The 26335-nt window shown below is 42.3% G+C and overlaps 1 protein-coding gene across 1 annotated transcript in view; it reads right to left on the reverse strand.

Moving 5' to 3' along the window:
• cep170bb (centrosomal protein 170Bb) overlaps positions 1-26335 on the reverse strand; it is a 62311-nt gene that overhangs the window by 3328 nt on the left and 32648 nt on the right. The window contains exons 12-22 of the mRNA XM_080454116.1: positions 25251-25823; positions 23227-23385; positions 20647-20758; positions 19036-19380; positions 17597-17803; positions 15644-15843; positions 13255-14242; positions 9643-9868; positions 8348-8477; positions 5245-5286; positions 669-800 (exon numbers count right to left, since the gene is read on the reverse strand). Coding sequence (XP_080310242.1) covers positions 669-800; positions 5245-5286; positions 8348-8477; positions 9643-9868; positions 13255-14242; positions 15644-15843; positions 17597-17803; positions 19036-19380; positions 20647-20758; positions 23227-23385; positions 25251-25823 — 3114 coding nt within the window. The remainder of the gene's footprint in view (positions 1-668; positions 801-5244; positions 5287-8347; positions 8478-9642; positions 9869-13254; positions 14243-15643; positions 15844-17596; positions 17804-19035; positions 19381-20646; positions 20759-23226; positions 23386-25250; positions 25824-26335) is intronic.

The following is a 26335-nucleotide window of genomic DNA, read 5'->3' on the forward strand; positions in this document are numbered from 1 at the left end:
TAATCAGAAGGTCACCGGTTCGCTGCCCGTCTATTGTCTAACTTTTCGACGTGTCTCTGAGCAAGGCACCTAACCCCTAACAGCTCGCCCTGAGCACTCATCACGACCACCTGAGCAGCCATCAGCTGGGTGAAGCCGAAACAGAATTTTCGCCCATGGGATTAGCAACGGTCTCCATTCCCTCCTCTCCCAGCTCATAATAGGTTGGCAGGTGCACCATCATAAGGAGAGCTCCACGAGGAATGGCCGAGCAAGGCGCTAGCTGAGTGAGTGCCTGTGCCGAGCGGTGCGATGTCCACATCTGACGACAGGTTTGGAATCGTACATAATGTAATCGTGAATAATTTCGTCGTCGTCAACATGCTAGGGAAGCCCGTTGCGTCACAGGTCTGACGCTTGGTCAAGATTTTGGCCGACTCATTACTGCGGTACAACCCGGGTGTGAGAATGTGTTGAATTCTGTAGTTCCCAGCAGACCAAAACTAACTGCACCTCGAGTTCACATCACTTTATTTTACTGTGTGTTGCTGCATATGCCAAACCACACAGTGACTTACTGTAGTGTCCATTAAGTTAATCAAATCAGAGATTGGTAGTTTGTAGTTTGTGAACGCTTGTGAATCTGTCACAGACTGTGGACTGAATAAATAAGGGGCTAAGACAGTGACCTCTTCTCGGTTCCAGGGGCGTCGGGGCATAGAACCGGGCTCTGGTTCGTTCATGTTTGGGTCCAGAACAGCGGTGGTACCGGGTGGAACCTTCTGGTAGTTTAAGCTGGCCTCAGGAATACGCTGGACCAGCTGCAAAGAGAATAGAGTGAAAATACGCTCCGCCATGTTGTGTGTGTGTGAGTGTATTTGTGTGAGGTGAGGCTGTAAGGACCACCACCACCCACACAGACAGAGGGGGTTATTCATAAAAATAATAAAAACCCAACAACAGCTTTTATCATCACTATCTGCAGTTTAAATCATTAAAACCGGGAAAGCATCTGTGTAATTTTATATTTTATTTTATACTTTGGCTATTCAAAAATAGCAGATCTACAATCTCATAGCGCGTCACTTCGTGTCGCGCTATGTGCTTGTAGATCTTGTTTTTGGGGATTCCTGGCATGAAATATTTTGAGATGGGGTCGGCGGCTAATACATATCATTTTGGGGGTCCTTGACATGAAAAAGTTCGAGAACTACTGATATACAGTAGCAACATACGTTTTGAGACATTTGTAGAATGGACCTCAGATCAAAATGGGTTAATCACATGATTTGTTGATGTCACTGAAGGTGTCATGTTACCGTGGGACTTTTCTAAGCAGGTATGTCGTTGTAAAACATAGGGATGCACGGTTAATCTGTCATCATATCGGTATCGGCAATATCGGCATTAAAAATGCAATATTGATATAAAAATAATATTATTTTGTTTTGTTTGAACGTGAAACTGAAAAAAGCTGAAGGCTGCTGATTCAATCAGTGGTTTCTGGTAGTAGTTAAAGCTGCACTATGTGACTTTCCTCTTCTACCCCGGATTTGAACCCGGTTTCCTGCAGAAGTGCTGACATTTCTATTGAGCTAATAGAGCCTGCCTGCTTGCTCAGGAGATACATTGAATCATGACCATCAGGTCAGAATTGGTGTCAGATCCTGTGTCTAGGTGAGACATGACCTTTGACACCTAAATGTCTCAATAGAAGAGCAGGGAGACCAAATACAACCACCCCGATTGTATGAGTTATACACAATTACATTTTATTCATTAACACATAGACCGCCGGGCCCGTAGTTCTACGGGCCGTTAAATCCAACGGTTAAGCGCCGATCCCGTAGCCTACGGGCTGCGGTGCTTTTTCCTTTTTTTCGAAAAAAACTTTTTTCAATTTTCCGGTACGGCACATTTCATTGTAACACCACCGGAAACAGAATTATTTGGGATCCGGTTTTGGCGATCACGCCGGCTCCCATTCTAAAGCGCACACTGAAACTCTTCCTGTAGCTCTTCTCTTCCTGTAGTTTTTTCTCCTCGCTGATCACTGTTTAACATAAACCGTTCTAACTACAACATGGATGCCCCGTTTGACACGTGGTTTGGACTGGTACACGCAGGCAGATCTCCGCGATGTTTACAAACAGTGCACAGCTCGATCCTAAGGATTTTAACGAGGTTTATGGCGACGTGAAAAAAACAAAAACAACAATAAAACGTTGGCACTGGTGAGTACATTATGAGATTAACCTCTGGCGGTCAATGTGTTAAAACAAAAGGTTTCATAAAAAGTTAAGTAAAAAAAACACCATATTTACATAGTTTGAACTACAATGTGCCTCAGCAGGCCTAATAAGTCAGGTAATAACGAAGCACTGTTTATTAGAAGTCTGCATCTGCACCCATAATCACAGTTACAGTATTACAGGTTGAAGGTAAACCTTACTGGAAACTTGGATTGCGGTGCCGGTAGATTTGACCATGCAAATAATCTGTAATCGGATATCGGCCAACATTTTTATATTGTATTGTATTGTATTGTATTGCATCCCTAGTGAATAAACATTAATGAATAGGTATTAAGGCCCTTATTTTGTGTTAATACAACAATATAACTGTTAATAATAGCATTATAAATATGTTTATTGTTAAATGATCAGACATTTATGACCACTTATTGGAAACATTGGTTGATAGACTGATTATTAACATTAAAATATACTTTAACCCTAACCCTATGCATTTATTAGTGGTTAACTATGCACTTGTTAACAGTTTTTTTTTTTGCAGCTGCCTGGTAGACATAAGTGGACATAATGCCTGAGTAAGGTGAATAAATCCTTTATTATGTACTTATTAACAGTTAACTATGCTTTTTGCATCTAACGTGTCTAAAGTGAGAACAATGATTAGTTAAAGGGATACTTACAAACAGTGACTTATTTTCTATCAGCTACACACCCCATGAAGCCTTGATTTCATGTTGATTGTTTAGTTTTTGTCGCATTCCTGAGCCAATAACTCACTGTGGTAGGAGACCAATGCAACACTCTATACAATAATAATATAAACTCAAGTCTCACAGTGTAATCACTGAGCCTACTGATGATCCAGGTTCAAAGACAATGTTTTAAATATAGTGTTGCTCTTGTTAACACATTGGGTGCCAGAGGTTTATTAAAATATTATACTTTGAGTGCCAGGACTTTTTAAACATTTTGAACCTTTTTCAAGTAGTCACAAAATATTTTCAGTGATCACCGTCCTCACGGTGATCCCCTCATTACACACATACAGGTCTCGTACAATCGGGGGGAAAAAATTAAAAAAAAAATTTAAATCCATTCCATAGTTGCAGCCAGTTGAAAATAGTTAAATTAACATTGTAAAAAAAAAAAGTGCACAGGAGCCGAGATACAGGTTTTTGAAGTCATAAGTTAACCAGGAGGTGGATTGGAGTCTAAATCTTGTAGGAGTGATATTTCCTGTTGCTGTGAAGCAAAAAAAAAACGTATATATACGGTTTTGGCACTCAACGTTAGTATGCGCAAAACCGTATATATACGGTTTTGGCACCCAATGTGTTAAGATTGGTCTCCTAGTAACTCTAATTAGTCAAATATTGGATTATTGGCTCAGGAATGTGACAAAAACGCAAACAAATCTCCATGTATTTATGCACTAAAACTGTATGAATAACCCCCAATGACACAGGTTATTGTGTGCTGACCCCGGGCACATGCACCCATCAGCATGCAGTAAGTGCAGAACAGGTGTGTATATGCAGTGAGTTTTAGTGGTGCTGGGATCCAAGCTGGTTAGATGATAGATCAACGTGACAGTTGCCATTAACTGTAACGTTACCGACAAAAAACGGCTGACGGGATACAGAACCTGACCAATCAAACATGACGAAGGCAAATCCAACACCAGAGGAGGGGAGGAGTGTTAGGATCAGTGATGGACAAAGGGGGGGGGGGGGGGGGGGGGTCAGTGAGGGATCATAGCCAATCAGAAGGAAACACATTGGAGGAGGTGGACGAACATTTTCAAACACGTACATTTTCAAACGCCAGTGAGGCTTAAAAAAGTCAAAAGTCAGCTCACAACACGTTGCGGCACCCTTTTGAGCTTGTAGATCGACTGTTTTCGCTATTAATCGCTTAAGTATATACATGTACTGTAGGGCTTAAGTGGTTAACACACAAACAAGACTGTGTGTACGTGTGTATGTGTGCATGCACGTTTGGGGGGTTTCATCTTGTGTTAAGGCCAGTCACCCACCACCAATGATTCGCAACGCAACGAGTTGCAATGTGCAACCAGTTCCAGCAGTTGCAACTTGTTGCGTCGCAAGTCATTGGTGTGGACTGGGCTTAACGAAATACTTCACCCAAGAAATTACTTTATTTCTATCATTGTCTTACCCTGCGATGTCTTTAATTAACAAACAGAGCTGTTTCATTTGTAAACTATTCCTTAACGGTGAATGAAGAATCCAAAAACTAAAAAGAAACTTGATGAAGTCATCAACTCCAAAACACCGCTCATATTGCAGTTCTGGTTGTACCCTATCCCTTTACAGCATTTATTTTCCCAAAATATAACCACAGAAGAAGAAAATAAACTTTGTAAACGGTTTCATAAGTTGCACGCACCCGAGCACTCGTGTGCGTTTGAATGAGCTCCGGTTGAACTACACGGGCACGCCCATGCACCTTTTGCACACATGCATGTGTTTGAACATGAAGTGAATTAAAAAGTCTATTTCCATGAAGATTAAGCAAATTAAAAAGTCTGTTTTCATCAAGATTTTTGCAGTGGTTTTTACCGTAGTGTTATACGAATGTATAGAAGATATCTGGGACACACTAAGAGCAGTGTTTTGGAGTTTATGAACGGATTTTTGATATTGTTTTTTTGTCGTTAATCTAAATCTCTGATTCACTTCAATTCATCAAGTTTTTCATTCTCCATTGGGGAATATTTTACGAATAAGAAAACAATAAAGTAGAAAAGAAAGAAATAAAGTAATTTAGTCTCCTTTAACCACTTAAACCTCAGCATCCGTATTGTGGGGAAAGCTTTCGCAGAAAATAGCAGATCGACAAGCTCACAACGCGTCGCAGCGCGACGCGTTGAGCTTGTCGATCTGCTATTGTCTGCCCTACATCAGTGGCATAATGGTTTGAAAGAGGTGCGTTTGATTCCACCAAGGTGTTTTTGGGAGCAGGAGACAGATGGAAGTGAGACAGAGACCTGTGATGGTGGAGACCTGGTGGGACAGAATGGAAATGCTCTCTGTACAGGAGGACAGAGAGAGAGAGAGAGAGAGAGAGAGAGAGAGACAGTCGCATGAGTGTCCAAGCATGGAGACCATGCAGCCAGAAGCATTTTAGATTTCACTTGTTCAACTAACCCAAACTTATAAACAACTCATAAACTTAAAACATCACATTTATTATCCAGTGCTACATACTAGGGCTAGGACAATTACTTATAGGGCTGGGAAATTAACCGAAAATATATCTAAACCAATTTTTACATACAATAACCGACTTAATCTAGCTCATGTAGGTTAAATCCAATAACGGAGAAGCAATGTTTTATTTGTATGTATTATTTATTATCTATCAACAAATAAATAAATAAATAATAATAAATATATATTTTATCGATTTTTATCGATTCATCCGATTAACCACTTAACCATGTATTATACTTCATTGTACATTATGGGGGCGTACAGAAATAGGGAAAATAGTGATCTGAAAGCTCACAACGCTTCGCGATGCAACACGTGAGCTTGTGGATCTGCTATGTTCTCTATAAACATATTATTTTCGCAATCAAGGCAAAAGTTTGAAATAATCATGATAATTATTTGAGGTTAATATCGCCCAAGCCCTAGAGTACTACAATTGGAAGACTAGTGTGCAAAAGTCAGAGCTCCAACTAAGGTTTAATAAAAATGTTTTTTTAAACTTTTTCATTTAACACCAAACCAAACTGGTAATACTGACTTTGGCCACTTGGGTCGCATTTTGCTTCAAATAAATAAATAATGTTTCTTCCAAACAGTGTTTTCACGGGTTTCATCTCTTTTGTCAGCTTCAAAGCCATAATGTTGCCATATTGGCTCCGTTTTCATTTACTTTTACGCTAAGTGATTCGCTGCCATGTTTCCTCCACTGTTGTGATATTTTGCAAGAGAAATAAGAAACCAGGTCTATGAAAAAAATACTACAGAAGCGACTATAGGCCACATGAGTACTTTAAACAAATACATCGGTTATTTGAAAATAGCGGCTATACAAATTGTTGATATTTTTTAAAAACCTTTTAACAACACAAATCTGGTCCTGGCACAACTTTTTGTGGGGTTTGTGGACAAATACAAATTAATTTGGAGGTCCTTGACATGAAAATGTTTAGGAAGCAAGCCAAAATAAGCCTGAAGTCGCATATAATCAGCAGACATGGCAACACTTGTTTCCTCTTGTCAAAAACACATTAAAGGCCCATACGCACTGGGAGCGTTAATTTCGTGGGATTAATTTGCATAAAACCGACTACTTCTCGTTCAAAACAGCCCTAAAAACTCATCTTTCTGGAGGCCATAAGAGGAGGTAGTACCAGTTTCCCTGTAGACAAACGACCCCCCTCCCCTTTAAAAAAAAATATATATATTTTTTATTTTATTTTTCATGATGCTTTTTTTGTCCATTTTGTTCTCTCTGTTTTTTATGTTGATTTGAACTGTTTGGTTGCTACTATATATGTCTATGAAATTAATTCAAGGACCCCAACGGAAACAAGTCCGCAAGGACTTTTTTGGTCGGACCTTTTAGACAAAAGTATCATAAATGTAACTGTGTTGTTTTACATTATTTTGCCTAATAAAAATGTCAATCAATCAATCAATCAAATTTAAACTGCTGAGCGTGATTATAACAAGGTGATGAAGTGACATAATTATTTTTCAAAACGAGGTAGATGTTTCTGGGCTAATAAAATCGGAGGCATCACCAAAATAAAAGTTTGATGCAAAATAACTGCAATGCATTTTCGTATAATTTAATCGCGTGGCTCCTGGTGTGTAAAGGCCTTAATTCTTCATGTTGACTCTGACTATAGTCAGTGTCACACCATAAGTGGTAACCAAGTGAAAAAGGAAACCAACACAGACAGTTTGCTGCATTTTTCAACAGGAATGTGACTGTTGTGTGACACAAGTAGCCCAAGCTGTTGACAGAGACGGGTTTCTTCATTTAGCATTGCATGTATGTCAGAAGAGGAGGTCCATTGTAAAACCTTGTTTGAATATATCTCTCTTTGCAAACAACACGCTCTGATTGCTTCGATTATGGAATAGGTATTTTGTCTTTGAGCTGCTACCTAGAAATGAGAATGAAAAGTCTTTAACCACTTGAACTAGGGATGCACGGTTAATCGGTCATCATATCGGTATCGGCTATAAATGGTAAATGGTGCATTTATATAGCGCTTTTATCCAAAGCGCTTTACATTGATTGTGCCATTCACACATTCACACACACATTCATACACCGATGGCGGAAGAAACCATGCAAGGCACCAACCTGCTCATCGGGAGCAATTAGGGGTTCAGCGTCTTGCTCAAGGACACTTCGACACTAACTCTGGGGGAGCGCCCCAGCCCGGGATTGATTGATTGATGTACTTTATTTAGTAAGAAATGAGAACAACAGTACATGGAAGTACAAATTCACAATACAAGGTCTACTAAACTGGAAGACTCATTAAGCACTGAGCTTGTTTAAGATGAGATCCCCATGCACACAAATCATGAACGAACTGGGAACCATGCGGTTTCCAGTTCACTCTACCCGGCCACTCTACCCACTCTGCGGCCACTGCCGCCCATATCTGCCAGCTATATCAGCATTAAACTTGCAATATCGGTATCGGACCGATAACAAAATAATAAATCGGTTTAAGTCAATATTTTATTTGAGAGTATTCATGTTTGAATGTGAATCTGAAAAAAAGCCTTTTGTGATGTTGATTGAATCAGTGTTCGGTGAAGCTTTCAACAGGGTCCACAATTTGGAAAAAAAATTAATAACCAGGAGACACGATTGTCTCCCCCCGGACCTAGGGGGCGGCGTTCGCCAATTATACAAGCAGCAATTACAAGCAGCAAGAGCTTGCAGATCGACTATTTTTGGCGAAGAGATTTGGTGTAGATAGAGGAAAGAGCACACCATGTAAGCGTTTGTTCGTTTTACTAAGAATAGAGGGTTCAAGTGGTTAAATCAATCAATGTGTGTGATGGTATTGATGATGCAGTATTGATGGTATGGATGCTGTAGTGACTCACCTCCTCCCGGGCAGACATGGTGGATGCTGGGGTGGGGCTGGGGGTGGGCGGGGTGCTGGGAGAGTCTCCAGCTACATCATGGATCTCCCTGGCCAGGATGGCCAGGTCCTTAGCAAGGTCCTGACTGAGCCTGGCAACAAAGACACGCGCACAGAACGTGCGCACGCACACAACGTGCACACGCACACAACGTACACACACACACACACACACACACACACACACACACACACACACACACACACACACACACACACACACACACACGCACACATTAAGCAGTGGAGACTTTCTTGTCTGTATATATAAATCTTATGCATTATTATTGTCTTCGAGACTATGTTTTCGCTCCTGTCCGTCTGTGAGTACGTCCGTCTGTGAACAGCTAATCTCTGGCACCGCTGGACCGATCAGCGTGCACGCACAGTCCCAGTAGGCAGAGGAAGAACCTCTGCACAAATGTTGTCTTACCAAAATCAGCCACATGGTCGCGTTATAACAGGCTGCTTCACATTTTGGCCTATAACTCTTGAACCGTAGATCGTACAAAAAAAAACTAAACAACAAACTTGGATTATGACACAATTCCCCACACAGGCCAGGCCCATTTCCGCCTGCCATTTTGTGTTTTCTTCAAAACACACTTTTTTTCTACTAATCCTACAAACTTTGCCCAAAACTCACACAGTCATTTGATCAAAATCTTTCAGTCAGATTTGTCATATTCCATTCCAATTGGCTATGACTGACTTCTAAAATGTGCGTGCCCTTATAGGCAACATGGTCTGGCAGTGACCTGCACTCAGAAGAGTGCACTTTTCTACTTATTAGCAGCAGCACCCAGGTTGAGGTTTTCTAGTTCTTATCATCGTGTGTGTGTGTGTGTGTGTGTGTGTGTGTGTGTGTGTGTGTGTGTGTGTGTGTGTGTGTGTGTGTGTGTGGATAAGGATAATTCCTTTTAACAGGACGTTCATGAAAGTCCTTGCGGGCTTGTTTCCAATGAGGGCCTGTGAGCAATTAGGGGTTAAGAGTCTTGCTCAGGGACAAATTTCATTTCATCGACACATATGCTGACGTGGCCTGGAATCGTACCTAGGGCAACCAGGGCCTCTGGCTCCCTAGGCGGGCTCACTAACCACTCAGCTATGGCCGCCCCATGTGTGTGTGTGTGTGTGTGTGTGTGTGTGTGTGTGTGTGTGTGTGTGTGTGTGTGTGTGTGTGTGTGTGTGTGTGTGTGTGTGTGTGTGTGTGTGTGTGTGTGTGTGTGTGTGTGTGTGTGTGTGTGTGTTTCTTACTTAGCAATCTCTGCGCTGTGTGTGGACCAGTTCTGGTAGGGGTCTGCGTCATTCTGGCCTTCATCCTCCGTTTCCACGGAGACGGACTTGGAGCGCTGTGCGCGGGCGCTCTGAGAGGAGAAGGGGGGCTGGGAGGAGCGTTTGGGTTTAGGAGTACTGGACGTCATCTCATACTCATCCTCAGAAGACGAAGAGGAATCCGGACCTTTCGGTCTCCGACGAGAAGCTGAAGGGACAAAACCATAGACAAAACACATAGATCAATGGACTGAACAAGGCATTATTCTGCGTTCAGAGTTCACACAGGATACAAAGATTCCACATTTAAGAGTTGATCAACACGCTTGTTGATGTCAAGGATGTGTCCAACGAGCGAGAGAAATATAATGGAAAATATAAAGCCTGGGGTTAAAAGAACACAGAACTGGCTGACACAGAAACAAGCAGTGGTGTAAAGTAACTAAGTACATTTCAAGTACTGTACTTTTTTTTTGTAATTTTGAGGTACTTTTACTTTACCGGAGTATTTCCAATTGTCTATACTTTTACTTCGGCTCCACTACATCTCAGAGGTAAATATTGTACTTTTAATCCACTACAATTATTTGAAAACTTTAGTTACTAGTTACTTTGCAGATATAAATATATTACATTATAAACATACATTAACCACTTTAGCCCTATTTTATACCTAGGCTATATGAAAATAGCCGATCTACAAGCTCACAACGCGTCACACCGCAACGCGTTGGGAGCTTGTAGATCTGCTATTTTCAAACATTTTTGTACTTTTACTTTTGGTACTTAAGTACATTTTGATACCAATACTTTTTTACTTTTACTCAAGGAAATGTTGAATTCCGGACTTTTACTTGTAACAGACCACTTTTACATTGCAGTATTGATACTTTTACTTAAGTAAAACATTTGAGTACTTTTTCCACCACTGGAAACAAGTAGGATTTGTGTGAAGAGAGACGGTGAGTGGACATGGTTGAACAACAGTTGGTGGTTTTGCAGCTGCAGTTGAAGCCAGCTCAACTTGGATTTTAGATTTTGTAGCAGCTACAAAGGTTGGCGGTCGCTTTGCATCTTCATGTGGCGAGTTTCCATTGAAAATGAATGAGCAAGGCATTAACACTGGCAATGTTAACACATTGACTGCCAGAGTTTATTCATAATGTACTCACCCCTGTGCCAGCAATTTGCGTGTTTTTTAATTTTTTTGTTTTGTAATTTTTCATTCAAATACATTCTCTGATTGTGTTGTCAAGCACCTACGATTGTTCCACCAGTAGAGAGCAGCACATCCAAACATTGATCACCTCGCTCACCCCCTCCCAAACAGGCCCACGTCATATCCGGTCATTCAAAGGATGTGACGTTTTCGACAATTCCCGGCCCGCTGATCGGCCTGAAAACGACGTGATACACTACGACGATGGCTGTTAGTCACCCGGACCAAAGAAAATAGAAGTTGAGCTGTCCGTTTGTCTTTTCTACCGTGTGAAAAACCGTGTTTTTCCTTATTCTGGCCGAAAATCACCGGAGAAAAACAACGTGACCCGGAAATGATTTTTTTTTTTTACATCCGGCTCCGGGTGAGTGTGACGTAAGTGGAAAACGAAAGTGTTGATGAGAAATAAACACAGCCGTGCGATCACAGATTAAACAATGAAAATTCAAAAGAACGTGTAAACAGGCTCTTATGAATCCTGGCACTCAAGCGATGGATTTGAAAGAACGTGTAGACGGGATCTTGGCACTGTATGTGTTAAGAGGTTCTATTCCCAGTGGTTTCTAGGGGTTGAATCAGTAATGTTTGGGCTTATCAAGAATCTCATCGAGTCTGGTGGCTCCGTGAAGTGATGTCACGTGTTAAGAGACGAGAATCATGTCATTTCATAAAATCACTGGTATAAAACCTAATAAACGTCTTGAACAATGTCAGTATCATTAAGCAACTCAACCTCAACGTTGCACACAATAAAGTACACACCGTAGTACCACCGTGTCGCATCCAAAAAGAACAGATCTACAAGCAAACAATGCGTCACGATGTGACACGTTTTTAGTTTGGAATAATATTTAATTGGAATATAAACAAACCAGTTTCTTTAATATTTTTAAGTTTTTCAGAAAACTTAGGTCAGGATTTAGAAGATGTTTTTAGAATCGGCCTTAGGTCTAAATGGGTTAAGAAATTAAAAAGCAATACAGTTCTATTAAGAATCGCTTGATGTCTTTCCATCAGAAATAATATAAAAGTATTGACAGCGGCATCTATACGTTTTTGATAATCAGTAACGATAGGGTATTGATATGAATAAAATGTATGATCTGCATCCCTAGTCTTAACAGTGAAGTCTGTTTTCAAGTCAAGTCTTGCACATAGTGATTCTAAGTCAAGCCTCAAGTCTCCATTTGTTGTACTTGTATGTTTCCATTGTGTTTACAGTGGGACTAGCTTAAAGGTTGGTATGTGGATTTAATGAGCATTAACTGTAATTAAAAGACATTAGCCTAGTGGTTTGCACTAGGGCTGGGATCCTTCAGGATTTTAACGTTTCCGGTTCCTGAACGATTCCCTCTTAACGGTCCGATTCCTTAAGGGTTCCCTTTAACGATTCCTATAGGGGGTTCCATTTATACACTCTCAGGCCACGTTTACACGGCAACGATCAGAACAGAAAACGTCAAAGTGCCGTTCCGTTCTCACTTTTTATTTTGAGTTTACGCGGAGACTCAACAGTGATTGAAAACGATGCAGTGTGCATGCCAGGTGGCTAGGTGGCGGTAACGCACTGACAGATAGACATGTCACACGTAGAACAACTTCTGTTCTAGTTCTTATCACAGCTGTTTGCTTGGTTGCCATGTCTTTTTATTATAAGCAACTTTGGGCTTGTTTCTAAAGTGTAGTTGCTTATTTGGGCTTGTTTCCTAATGTTGTTTAAACCAGTGGTTCTTAAACATCTTCATGTCAAATTATGTATTTGTCCACGAACCCCCCTTCTGAAAATATTTTGTGCCAGGGACCCCCATACAAAAATGTTCCAAAATGACCTATTTTTTTTTCCTCAAGATTATTATTTTCTTTTTTGAAAATAACAGATCTACAAGCTCACAACGCGGCTTGTAGATCGGCTATTTTCAAGTAGCCGTAGCCTAGTCACTTCTTTTGGGCTTTTTTTCATAGAACTGGTTGCTTATTTCTATCGCAGAATCTGGCAACACTGGTTAACACCGTTTTGCATGTTTACATGGAGACGCGAGGTGGAGCGTTCCACTCTGGAAGGGAGTTTCACTTTATTGCGTTTTCAACCCCCAATAACACTGTTGTCGTCTAAACGGACGGCACATCTGATATTTTATTTTGCCGTTTTCTCTAGAGACCGTCATCTAAACGGGGCCTCAGAGTTATGGTGGTCGTTGAAATTGTATAGCAGACATTGAAGTCCACATTGAAGCTCTGAATGTGTGATAAACCCGTTCCGGAAACGGTTCCAAATGTGATGGAACTGATTCCAGGTCCTCAATGTTGTTCCGGATCTCAACCCTACAAACCACTATCTTTAAATATCTTTATTGGACAAGCAGTACTGTACTTACTGGCAGCAGGGTACTTGACTCCAGTGGACTTGGTTCTGGTCAGAGGTTGTTTCCCTGCAGGTCCGGTGCTTTTAGTCCCAGCCTGCTTAGCGTCGCCCACAGAAGTCTTCCTGGTCGGAGCCACGGACTCTGACGTCCGTCCGGAGTGAGCGGGGCGGCCCGACGAGGACTCGTTGTCGCTGGGGGCCGTGAAGGACCCGGTTCGTTTCCGGGGCATGGCCAGGATGTCCAGTCTGGACATCAGCTTCTTCGTTTCTGCCGACGCTTTGGACGAAACCGGGGCGTGGTCCGAGTTCTGAGAAGCCGTCTCGGTGCCCTCATTGTCAGAGGCCTCTCCCAGCCGGGCCCGCCGCAGCATGGAGGCGCGGGTGGGCCGGGGAGCCGAAAGGCTGTTCGATCGGGTCAGAACCTGCTGAGTCGCCGTTTTGCCCGCTTTGCCGTTGTCTTCCTTCTGAAGAGGAGCGATAAGTTTCTTGCTCCGGCCGGACGGCCGCGACCCCGTCTCGTGGTCCGAGGACGCGGTGTCAGTCCAGTGCTGGCCAGAACCGGAACCCTGCTGCTGGCCCTCCGACAAGTCCAGGGAGCCGCGGTTCCCTGCGCTACGACGCATCTGGAACCTCTTGGCCGCCTCCGCCTTGGAGGAAGAAGAGGAGGACGAAGTATCGGGCGCCGCCTGGTTCCGCCGTTTCTCCGACAATCGCTCTCGGGCGGTGAGCTGCCGGCCCTTCTCCTGGATGGACGGACTGGACGAGGACTTCTCCTTCTGCAGCCCGCTGATGGCCGGGCGCTTCTTGGACGCCACCGGGACGTTCTTGTTGCTTACCTGGCTGACGGTGCTGGCCGTGTCCACGTCCGACTCTCCGGACAGGGAGTCTTCCACGCGGCTGGAAGGGCCTCCTTTCTTTGAGCTGCGAGCAGAACCAGAGGAATGGAGCTTGGCTTCCAGGGAGGCCAGGCCCTCGGCCCCCCTCAGTAAGGGCTGTGGTTCCTGGGCGTAAGGGATGTCACCATTATTGTGGCAAAAAAACGATGTTAACGCGATAATCAAAATATGCTTAAAACTTAAAATGCCCCTTTTGTTAAACACTTGAAACACCAGCATCCCTATTCTGGGGGGAACGTTTGCCAACAATAGCCGATCTACAAACTCACAACGGTACTGAATTTGCAGCTCAACAAAAGCTAATTGTCCTAATTCGTATGAGTGATACATTTAACCCATTAAGACTGGGAACGCATCTGTGTCATTTTAGATTTCTTTGGCTATTGTGCAAATCTTTGAATATATATATTTTTACAGCGAACATTTGTAACTCAGATCTTTGCTTCTGGGGGGTCCCTGGAACAAAATATTTTGAGATGGGGGTCTGCGGCCAAATACATATCATTTTGGGTGGTCCTTGAAAAAGTTTGAGAACCACTGATTATAGCAACATAAGTTTTTCTTTTTTTTTTACTGTTAGGATTTAGAAGACATTTGCAGAATCCCCAGAAGCAAAGATTTGAGTCAAAAATGTTCACTTAAAAATAGATATATTCAAAGATTTGCACAAATTTTCGAAAATAGCAGATATACAAGCTCATAGCGCGGCACCGAGTGCCGCGCTATGAGCTTGTAGATCTGCTATTTTCGAAAAAAAATATTTTTGAATAGTCCAAAGAAATCAAAAAATGACACACAGATGCGTTCCCGGTCTTAACTCATTGACTGCCAGAGTGTATTCCTACTGTACTCACCCCTGTGACAGCGATTTGCGTGTTTTTTTATTTTATTTTGTAATTTTTCATTCAAATAAATTGTCTGAGTGCTGTTTTAAACACATACGACTAATCTGCCACTAGAGAGCAGCAAATAGACACCTTGATCAGCTCGCTGACTCGCTCCCCCCCCCCACACAGAGTCAAACAGTCAAATACGCCAAACCGGATGTGACGTGTTCTCAGATTCTCCGATCGGCCAAAAATACGATGTGATACACGACGGCGATGACTGTTCGTCACCCAGACCATAGATTATAGAAGTGGACCTCTCCGTTAGTTTTTTATACCGTGTGAAAAACCGTGTTTTTCCCTATTCTGGACGAAAATGACTGGGGAAAAAATAATGAAAACCGGAAACGGAACCCGAGTCATGAAACCGGATCCCAGTGTGGGTGAAGTAAGTGGAACTCGAAACCTAGAATGAAAAATAAGCAGAATAGCGCGATCAGAGATATAAACCCCAATTAATCACTAGATCGCATTAATGCGATCTTAGCGGACAAGCGCGCTATTTATTAGATCACATTAATGCGCGATTGGCGGGATATGAGTTAAAGGGTTAAATCTCCACGATACGATTATTGTGAGTAATAAACGATAATAATAACGATTATCGTCCCATCCCTACCTGGGCGGCCTCTCTCCTGTGCTCCATGTCCCTGATGGACGGCTGGCTGGAGATGTGAGGTAGTCGTTTGGTCTGGGCCGAGTCGCTGGGACGCTCCTTGGTGAAACTCTCCTGTCTGACGAAGGAAGCCGCCGCCGGGACGGACTCCTCCTTCTCCTGAGCGGTCCGGAGGTTGGGGGCGGAGCTGTTGGGTTTGACGCCTGCTGGGATTAAAGCAAAAATTATTAAAAGAAAATCGGGCTTCGTCAATGCAAACACAATTGGCCCGTGTTCGGGGGAGGGAAGCCGGGCAGGGAGGGTGATATTGGTCATTGCACATACTCCTACGGGCTGGGGGCGGAGCCTGTCAGGAGGGAGTGTCAGTGGTGGAAAGTAACGAAGTACATTTACTTAAGTACTGTACTTAAATACAATTTTGAGGTATTTGTACTTTACTTGAGTATTTCTAATTTCCAGTACTTTTACTCCACTACATCTCAGAGGCCAATATTGTACTTTTACTCCACTACTATTATTTGAAAACTTTAGTTACTAGTTACTTTTCAGATATAAATTATTATATTATGAAACATACATTAACCACTTTAGCCCTATTTTATACATAGGCTATTTGAAAATAGCCGATCTACAAGCTGCGACGCGCGTTGCGAGCTTGTAGATCTGATATTTTCTAATATTTTAGTACTTTTACTTTTGGTACTTTAAGCATATTTTGATGCCAATACTTTTGTACTTTTTTTTGCAGTATTGCAGCATTGGTACTTTTACTTAAGTAAAGAATTTGAGTACTTTTTCCACCACTGTGGAGTGTTGGGCGAGAGGAGTAGGACGAAGGCCCTAAGTCCTCCTGGTGGGGGCTCCTCACTGGCAGGTGAGTCAATAGGATACAACGGAGGAGACAACACAGAAATGTCACTTCTGTTCTTTTATTATGTATTATAAAATATAATAAAATACAAATGTAATTAAATTTAATTAAAGGGACTACACCATGAATTTTAACTTTTCCTTCTTTTTGTGTGTTTTTGGTCTCCCCTACCAAAAAATACCCCAGTTTGAGCACTCAGGCTTTCACAGCATATCTGGGGTTTTATGTAAAATCTCAAAACAGGCCAAACTGATTTGGCCCCGAAAGTGACGTCACTAGCGGTACAATACCTCCCGTTTTTCAGTTCCAACTTAGAAGATTTTTTTTTTTTTTTTTTTTTACTTTTTCCACTCAGAACCAGGAGATGACATGCATACAAACTGTTTCAATAGCGCCACGTGCAAATCAGGACAATGTGGTATTGCAGGTGGAAGTGCTTTATAAGCCAGAGAGAAGTTAGCTGGAATGACTATATCTGAGGCTTGATTTAGCCTCAAACCTTTTGAAAAACGAGGGACATAAACAATATGATATTAAATATTAAATATTGTTTTTAAATTCATGGTGTAGATCCTTTAAATCTCACAACTGAGAAGCTCTATCAGGCCAAATCTAAATCTGTGAAACAGCGTGAAAGGACACACACTCACACACTAACGCTCTGTTTCCTAAACGATTATCATGTAATATATTATGACGTTTTGGTATTATCGTTCAAAACCTAAATGTTCATATCATGATTAAACGTTTTATTTTGATATTTTATTTTAGTTTGTTTTGTTTGTTTTGTAAACACCAATACAGTTTCAGTATTTTTGTTTTTTTGTAAAGCATGCAACTTTCCTCTTCTACCCCGGATTTGAACCCGGTTTCCTGCGCAAGTGCTGAATTCTTTACCATTGCGCTAGGTAAAAATGTGTGTCAGATCCTGTGTCTATTGTTATATTGTATTGACATACTCGTAACATACTCTGTACCAAGTGCTGTTTACATTTCTGACTAATAATGTATTCAATCAATGAAAAAAACAACCACATTTTGTCCTAGTTTTTGTTATTTTGTTAGTTCTGAATCCATGGGGTCACCTGTCCGTCGAGGCTTGTGGCCACTCAGGTGTCGGATCAGCACGGTGGTGGGTGGGGTCTTAGACGGGGGGTCCCGCCCCCTGTCAGACAGAACTGGACTGCGGGCGCGGTCGGCTTTTCCAGGACCGTCCTCGGAGCCGATGTAGAAGCAGGTGGAGGGGGGCGGGGCTTCAGGAGAACTGGCGCCGGTGTCGGTGGCGGCGGAACCTATTTATAAAACCAACAAACAGACATAACCACTTTCACATTTCTTCAGAAATAGTGAAAATAGCTGATCGGCTATCTAATTGAGTTAAAGTGGTTAAACAGATTTTGATGCTATATTAAAGAGATTTTGATGCTATATTGATGCTATATTAACACATTGAATGCCAGTCGCGTAGATCTACGCGAACCTATTTAAAGCCGCAGCGTGCCAGTCGCGTAGATCTACGCGAACCGCCGATTCCCATTGAAATTGCCCCAGGTGCACTTTCCGAATTTTTTTGATCCATTTCCGTTTCCAATTATTCGGGTTCTGGTTTTTTCGATCGTATCCGCTTCCTGTCTGGGATCCTGTTTAAAACTCGATTTTCTCGGTGGTTGTTTTTCTCCTCGCTGATCACTGTTTAGCGTTGATCGGCTGTATCTTCAAGATGGCGGCTCGCATTTGGAAACTGTTTTCGCTGGCCGTTTCTCACAGATCCGCTGTGTGTTTAGAACCAAATGAACGCGCACTTTTAACTTATTTAGCGAGGTCTGTGGCGACATGAAAAAAACAAAAAAACAACAATAAAACGCTGGCACTGGTGAGTACATTATGAGATTAAACTCTGGCATGGAATGTGTTAAAGGTAGGGTAAGTGATATTTTTTGGTTAAAACAAAAAGTATTTTGTTAAAAGGTTAAAGCACTATATTCTGATAGTAATCATTACTATAGAGTGTTTGTTCAGTAACAGGAGTCTCCATGTCTCTCCAGCTCTTTAATAAACAGAAAATACTTTTTTCGGTAGGTGTCAAAATCTCAGCCAATCAGGAGAAAGTATCAATTTTTAAGCTTCATTTTTATAGTGTTCCAGTTCCAATTTTGCCTGCTCATTTCTTAGTGTCATCACTTCCAATTTCACTTGTTTAATCTATATCCTGATTGAGTTCTCTATCCTGATTGAATAAAATCTGAAATGAAACTGAAACTGAAACGAAAATGCATTTTCTGTTTTATAAAGAGCTGGAGAGACAAGGAGACTCCTTTTACTGAACAAACACTCTATAGCAATGAGTACTATCAGAATATAGAGCTATTTAACACTTATTTTAACCAAAGAAAATCACTTACCCTACCTTTAACTAATTTAGAAATTAGTTTTTGCAAAAATAACAATATTGAAACTTATGAGCAGGTCATAATTGGTAGAAATTTGAAAAGGATTCTTCTTTTATCACAAAAAAAAGCAGAACCTTTGGCGTGGCTTTTGCGGCCTTTCTCCCGCAACGAGCTGTCATCGGATCGGCTGGCGTCGCTCAGGCTGTCCGGGTCCACGTCGTCCTGGACGTACAAGCACTGGGCCGACGAATCCTGGGGGCGGGGCAGACCGCAGCCGCCGCCGCCGTCCGCCGATTCGTGGGCCAGGTAAGGCTCGTGGCGAATCAGGATGCAGGGGGCGGGGCTATCTGACTTGTCCCCCCCAGCAGGAGGCGGGACTTGGGGCAGTAGGCGTCGGGTGCGGGAGGCGTGGCCCTGGGACTCCGACTCGGAGGTGTCGTAGCCGTGACTCGCCATCGAGCGACTCAGGAAATGAGAGTCTGTGACAGGAATAACACTGTTTAACGTCTGTGTCCACGTACACAAGTTTAGACATTAAAGTAATACTATGTAACTTTTTCATCATAACTAAAGTTAAATTGTATATCTTTTGTGAGTGGCAAATGTTTCACAACACCCACTCCATGAATTTCACCCCCGAAAGCCTTTTCTATTATAATTTCTATTGAAAAGGTGAGCCTTTCCTGCGAAAATGACGTCATCCGGCCGGAAAACGGAAAAGGAAATGCACCGGTTTCCTGTTTGGCCAGGAACTACCGCACCGGTTTCCTGTTTGGCCAGGAACTACCGCGCTAATAACAAAAAGGAATCTCACGCTGTTTTTAAGAGATTGTAGGATTTGAAGATCGAAAAACAACAGAAAAATAAAACACAGCTCACGGTAACTAAAGCTCCACTGGCTAAGAGAAACGATCCACAGATAGTATAAAACAATTAAAAGAACGCTTTTTGAAACGCTTACGTCTTCCGGTGAAAACAAATGGAATTCTGGGTAACGCAGGAATAAACGAACGACCTGCAGTGACGGTAATGACCAGCAGAGGCTGCTAAAAATCGTTATTTGTGGACCTGCATTGTACTACTTTAAGTAAAGACAATTGAAAAAAATATAAAAGCCTCAAACTATGCACGCAGCTTGCGATTTCTGTGAATTTTCACACGCACATTCCCACTAGGCCGAAGAAGAAATGCCACCCTTTTCACATTGGCCTGTTATAGCGCCACCAGCAGGTCTAATTTAGCAAAACACATTTTTGGAACAAAATGCCTCAAATCATGAATGCAGTGTCTGATTGCCGTGAAAGACCTAAGAATAAATGGCACCCTTTTCACATTGGCCTATTATAGCGCCACCAGGAGGCCACAATAACGTACCTGACCTGGCGGAGACCTGTGCTCCGAGGAGCACTTTTTCTAGTTCGTTCATGTATTTTTTGTATGTCATGTCATGTCATGTATGTTAAAATTGCCAAGAGCGGGTCGGTCCGTTGGCACAAACACTGTTCAGGGTTCTGCCATGACAATAGTCACACCAGGGGCCACTTGTGGCCCCCAACACAGGCACAGTGTTACAGAAGTGTCTTAACATTTCAAATGGCCATAACTCGGTGAGCATTGCTCTGCCGTACTTCTATCTGTGTATATTACAACAATCTGTGTATATTATATTACTAGTATAGTAAGTGCAGTTGCAGTGCTTGAGTAAATGTTACTTTCCACCACCGCAATGGCAGAAACAAACTCACCGTCTAGGAGCTCTCCCTGTGGGGGGGTGAAGCCAGGTTCATAGCTGTCTGCCAGGCTGGCCCAGCGGGAAACCCACTTAGGACCCTCCATAGCTGCTGGGTTCATTGGCACCTGGTGGTAAACACAACGACACACATCCACAAGTCTACAGCAGTGGGTCTCGACCGGTTTCATCCCAAAGACCCCCCAGGGTGTTTGGGGGTGTGGGCAGGGGGGGGTCCCCAGATGATTGGATTGCAACATTGTTTTCTCACTCAACAGTAAACAAACAAACATACAGAATATGTGTATACAGGGTATCTGCACATTTTTAAAGTGACCATTTAAGGACTTTTAGTACCTCTAAAATAAAATAAAAAGACCATTACTGCGTCAAAAGTAATCAACAAACTATACTATAAAAAGTGGTCAAACATCGGCCAAATTGTCAAACATTATTTAACACATTGGGTGCCAAAACCGTATATATACGGTTTTGCGCATACTAACGTTGAGTGCCAAAACCGTATATATACGGTTTTTGAAAAAAAAAAAAAAAAAAATACTTTTTTTTTTTTTTTTTTTTTTTTCCTTCACAGCAACAGGAAATATCACTCCTACAAGATTTAGACTCCAATCCACCTCCTGGTTAACTTATGACTTCAAAAACCTGTATCTCGGCTCCTGTGCACTTTTTTTTTTTACAATGTTAATTTAACTATTTTCAACTGGCTGCAACTATGGAATGGATTTCCGAATGTTTTAAATTTTTTCCCCCCGATTGTACGAGACCTGTATGTGTGTAATGAGGGGATCACCGTGAGGACGGTGATCACTGAAAATATTTTGTGACTACTTGAAAAAGGTTCAAAATGTTTAAAAAGTCCTGGCACTCAAAGTATAATATTTTAATAAACCTCTGGCACCCAATGTGTTAAGAAAGAGGCAAATAAATATCCTATATTAAAATTGGCTAATGCAAGGTCGGGCCGGCCGGCTGGCGAGTGGGCCCCCAAATAATCACCAAACACTACGAGTTTTATGTTAATAGACCATTAATATATATATATTCTTTTAATTAACGAAATTGGCATGTGATTTCTTTACTTTAAAAACCATGAAAATGTAGTTTTCTGTTGTGATACCGATGAATAGCAATTCATTTATTGATCATTAAAATAAAAAAGGCTCTGGGAATGCACACGGCCCACCCATTTCACCACTTAATTGTGGTAGATGGGTGGGCCGCGAAAAACCACTGCACTAGGCCACAGACCCCCATTTGATACCATTTTTATCTCTGGGACCCCAATCTACACCGTAAAATCTGTTAATCTAATTCTCAGAGTTACAGACCTTTACCTATTACAATTTACCTATTCCAATTAGATCAATTATTTAATTATTAATTAATACGTTTTCAAAATGTCTTTGCATTGTTTCGCTCAACTGCTCTTGTTTTTGATTTTTGCTTTTTATAATTGATTGTATTTAGGTTATTTTTCATTCATTTTCTCATTTATTTATTTTCAGTTTTTTAGATGACATGTGTAACAGATGTAGAATGGTCTGGGATGGTGTGAGAGCCCTCATGTGTATGTTTTGTTGTTGTTGTTGTTGAATGTTATGTGATTGTTTTTAGTCATTGTTTGTATGTTGTGCCTGAGGACCCCCTGGAAGACCCCCTGGAAGACGAAATGATGCATCTCAAGGGGTTTATCCTCCAATATTTTTTTTAAATCAAAAGGGTCCATTTGGTTCCATTTGTACACTCTCATAGTTACAGACCGATAACGGATGATTATGGTTAATTGTCGCTCAAATATCTGCGATTAACAATTTCATTGTGTTTCTGTCGTTGCACATTGGAACATTATGAATACAAATTTAATTTCTGTTTGGCTTTTAGGCTTCGTAAACAAAAGGTGCACAGGGCAGATATGACAAATAACTTACATATTTAAAACTATTTGTGGCACATGCAGACCATAGACAGTAATACAAAAGAAAATATGAATGAAGGGACCGTGACATCACCCATTGGTTTCAACAGACCCGTTTTGTTCTTTGGGGGATGGAAATGGCCACGAGTGCAACCGGAAAAGGTGTGCTATTGGTGTGTAGGGGAGCGAGGGGTGTGGTCTTCACTCAGTAGAACCTGCAAATCATGCTGTGTGAAATAAGACTTGAAACTCGCGATTGATAACATTAAGTATTTATGAAAAGGTTTACTAAGGTAATAAAACCAAGTGTAAAGTGAAGTCCGATCACATTTTGGCGTTGTAATGCCTGATTTATACTTGGCTGTGCACCAAAAATAGCCGATCTACAAGCTCACAACGCGTCGGCTATTTTAGGAGCGTGACAGCCAAGCATAAAATGACTTATCTTAGTTCTACTGGATCTCTTCTCCACTAGTCCCTCCATAACATTTGTCTAGTTTATTTTTGGTGACGAAATTGTCATGTTATTTAGTCATAGTTTTAGTCATCACAACTTAGTTTATGTTTTTTTATTGAGTTTTAGTGAAAAAGAAATCGCCATAGTTTTAGTGGACAGAATTAACAGCGGTATAGATGGGGTGTAAGGGAGGTGTTTACCTGCATGGGGCTGGTGGGTGCAGCTGGGTTAAAGCCATGCTTAGAATCCACACAGAAGTAACCCTGCTCTGTGTCCTTTATTACAGGTCTATAGACCGCTGCCGCTGTCGCAGGGTTACTACCCCCGCTGTACTCTGGACTGTCCAGCACGCCAAACACCTGCATAAGGGGACACAGCATGCATGAGAGGACACAGGAAAACAGGAAAGGGTGTGTGCATGAGGACACAGCCACGTGACACAGGAAAACAGGAAAGGATGTATGCATGAGGACACAGCCATGTGACACAGGGACATAGGAAAGGATGTATGCATAAGGACACAGCCACGTGACACAGGAACACAAGAAAGGATGTATGCATGAGGACACAGCCACGTGATACAGGAACACAGGAAAGGATGTATGCATGAGGACACAGCCACAGGACACAGGAAAACAGTATGGATGTTATTGCATAAAGGAAGGAAGGAAGGAAGGAAGGAAGGAAGGCAGGAAGGCAGGAAGGAAGGAAGGAAGGATAGTCTCGCGAGCCAGACTGTTGCCTCCCACAATTTTCAAATTCTTCCGTCATCCGGAGTACGGAAGCTCTGAAAATTATTAAGCGATAAAGTGGATGTGACGGCTCCTCCCCGCTTCGGTTTCGTCTTTACAGTCACACAAATTTGTCCTAATATAAATCAAAATCATCTAAGCATATAGCTTGCTGCTTAGCAGAAAATGAGTATATAAAATGTAATATTATGTTATATTTATAAATTATATATTTTAAAATATATGCCAACTTCCTGTCTCGGCTTTCGGGAGGTGTAGTTCCAGACTCTATATAGCATTCAGAGATTGTGGAATAGTTGTCTGGCTACGGCAGACTAAAGCAAGGAGGACCCATCCATACCACTTGTGGATTATGGAACTAGGGCACCCCTGGTATTACTGGTATACTGGTTACTATCCCAGTCCTCTTGTACCCCTGCATGTTGATTCTATGCTTCCAGGAAATGTCCTCGTCATTGTAGTGCAGTGGTTGTCATTGTAGTGCAGTGGATGTCATTGTAGTGCAGTGACTGTTGAACAAGGCCTGAACAGGTCTCTGATATCGGTGTCAGATAGCGGCTCATTTGGCAGATGTTTATCACTTCTATTTCCTGATACGGTAGAGGATAATCTGGAGAGTAACTGGCTTTACTTGAGTACATTGGTCGCAAATATTCAGGACGTGTCTTTTTGAAAGCCATTGTCCTTATAACATAAGTCTGCGTATTAAAACATCAGAACATATCAGGCATTAACTTTGCTTGTGCCTCAAAAAAGCCATGTATACTAAACATTATTATTATTCTGAAAAATGCTCAAAGGTCGCAAAGGTCAGCAAAGGTCAGCAGTTGGAATTTTGTTATTAAGGTATTGAATGACCTAAAACCACTGTTAGAAAAACGCATACCCCACTCAGTCCTTTTGAACTTTTAAACTGCTTGAACTGGTATTTTCTCAACACTAAACTCTTAGCAATTAAATCAATTTTCATACACTAGGCCTACAGATTACATTTCAATAATACAAGTTAATAGAAAACACATTTCTGGGTCCAAGACATTTTCAGCAGTCTATTTTTGTATTACATTTTTGTGTATGGTCACCCCCCCCCTAAAAAAGAATTGCTCAATACTGACAGGTGGTCAGCAGATGGTTCATGAAAAGGAAAAAGTATATAAAGTATATACACAATATGTTTGAGCACACATACCGCCACTGTTCTAGTGGTCTAAAGATGGACTGGTGTGTGTGGTCCACCTGGTCTAACATTCACCTCGTTTATCATTTACCTGGTATATCATTCACCTGGTTAACCATCCACCTGGTCTAACATTCACCTGGTTTATCATTCACCTGGTCTAACATTCACCTGGTTTATCATTCACCTGGTCTAACATTCACCTGGTTTATCATTCACCTGGTTTATCATTCAACTGGTCTAACATCCACCTGGTCTATCATTTTAGTAGAGTCTTCTACAGAGGGGGTCTGACCTGGTCTATCATGCTCCGGGCCTCCTCCACGTCTTTGTCCTGGCTCTCCGTCTCGATGGTGTACGTCCCTGCGTCGCTCAAACTGTCGTCTTCCTCGTTCCTCGCCGCTCGTTGGGGCGGGGAGGCCGCGGGGTCTCCTGCCCGGAGTTCCAGGGGCAGCGTGTGGGCGGAGGGGGTCTGGTCAGGGGCGGCGATGGGGGGCGGGACAGGTTGGAGGGGGGAGGAGGGATAGGAGGCGGAGGAAGGCGGAGCCAGGGGTTCCTGAGGGGAGGGGAGGAGGGTCCGGGAGGGCGACATCATGATGGGCGGAGCCGACATGGGCGGAGGGGAGGCGTGGTCACGGGTGGGAGACACACCTCCCCCCGGACCACAATCCTTCAGGAGGAACTCGGCGGCAAACTCCTGGGCCAGCTTGGACTTCTTGCCCACGCTGCCGAACGGCCTGATGACGATGGAGGAAGAGGAGCGAGAGGAAGAGGAGGAGCCTTCGGCCTCCGCCTTTTCCTTCTCCCTCTTCAGAGAACTGGAGCGCTGGGGACCGCCGGGCCCCTGGCCCTTCAGAGGAACCGTCACCTGGGGGCCACAAGCACATGCCTACTTTATACATTACAAATGACTCCTATAAAGAAAGTGATGAACAGCTTTCTTTAAAGGAGCACTTCACCCATTTTTTAGGTCCTCACTAATGCCCATGATAAGATGACACCATTTCCGTCCAGGGGTGCTGGCATGGGGGGACATTAATATGGGCGTGGTCACAAGGTGGGCGTGGCCAGACGGTGGCGTCAGGATTTCCACTGTCAGATTAGACAGTTCCAGACTAGTGTACAAAATAATGTAACCAAATGGACTCCTCTGTGTTTAATTAACTACAATAAGCACTTGTGTTATGTGCAATGTGTTGTTAGAAGCACATTGTAAACAGCTCTCTGGATAAAGACCACATTGCAAATGTAAAAGTAATTTTCTGTCTTTCTATTTAAGGGAAATTGTTCTTACAGACAAAATAGCATAGTAAATAGTAAATAGCAGAACTACAATCTAAAGCAGACATTTAGACATTTACTTAAAGGGTAAGACCACTT

The sequence above is a fragment of the Gymnoscopelus braueri genome, assembly GCF_963280865.1.
Source record: "Gymnoscopelus braueri genome assembly, chromosome: 16".
NCBI classification, from domain to species: domain Eukaryota; kingdom Metazoa; phylum Chordata; class Actinopteri; order Myctophiformes; family Myctophidae; genus Gymnoscopelus; species Gymnoscopelus braueri.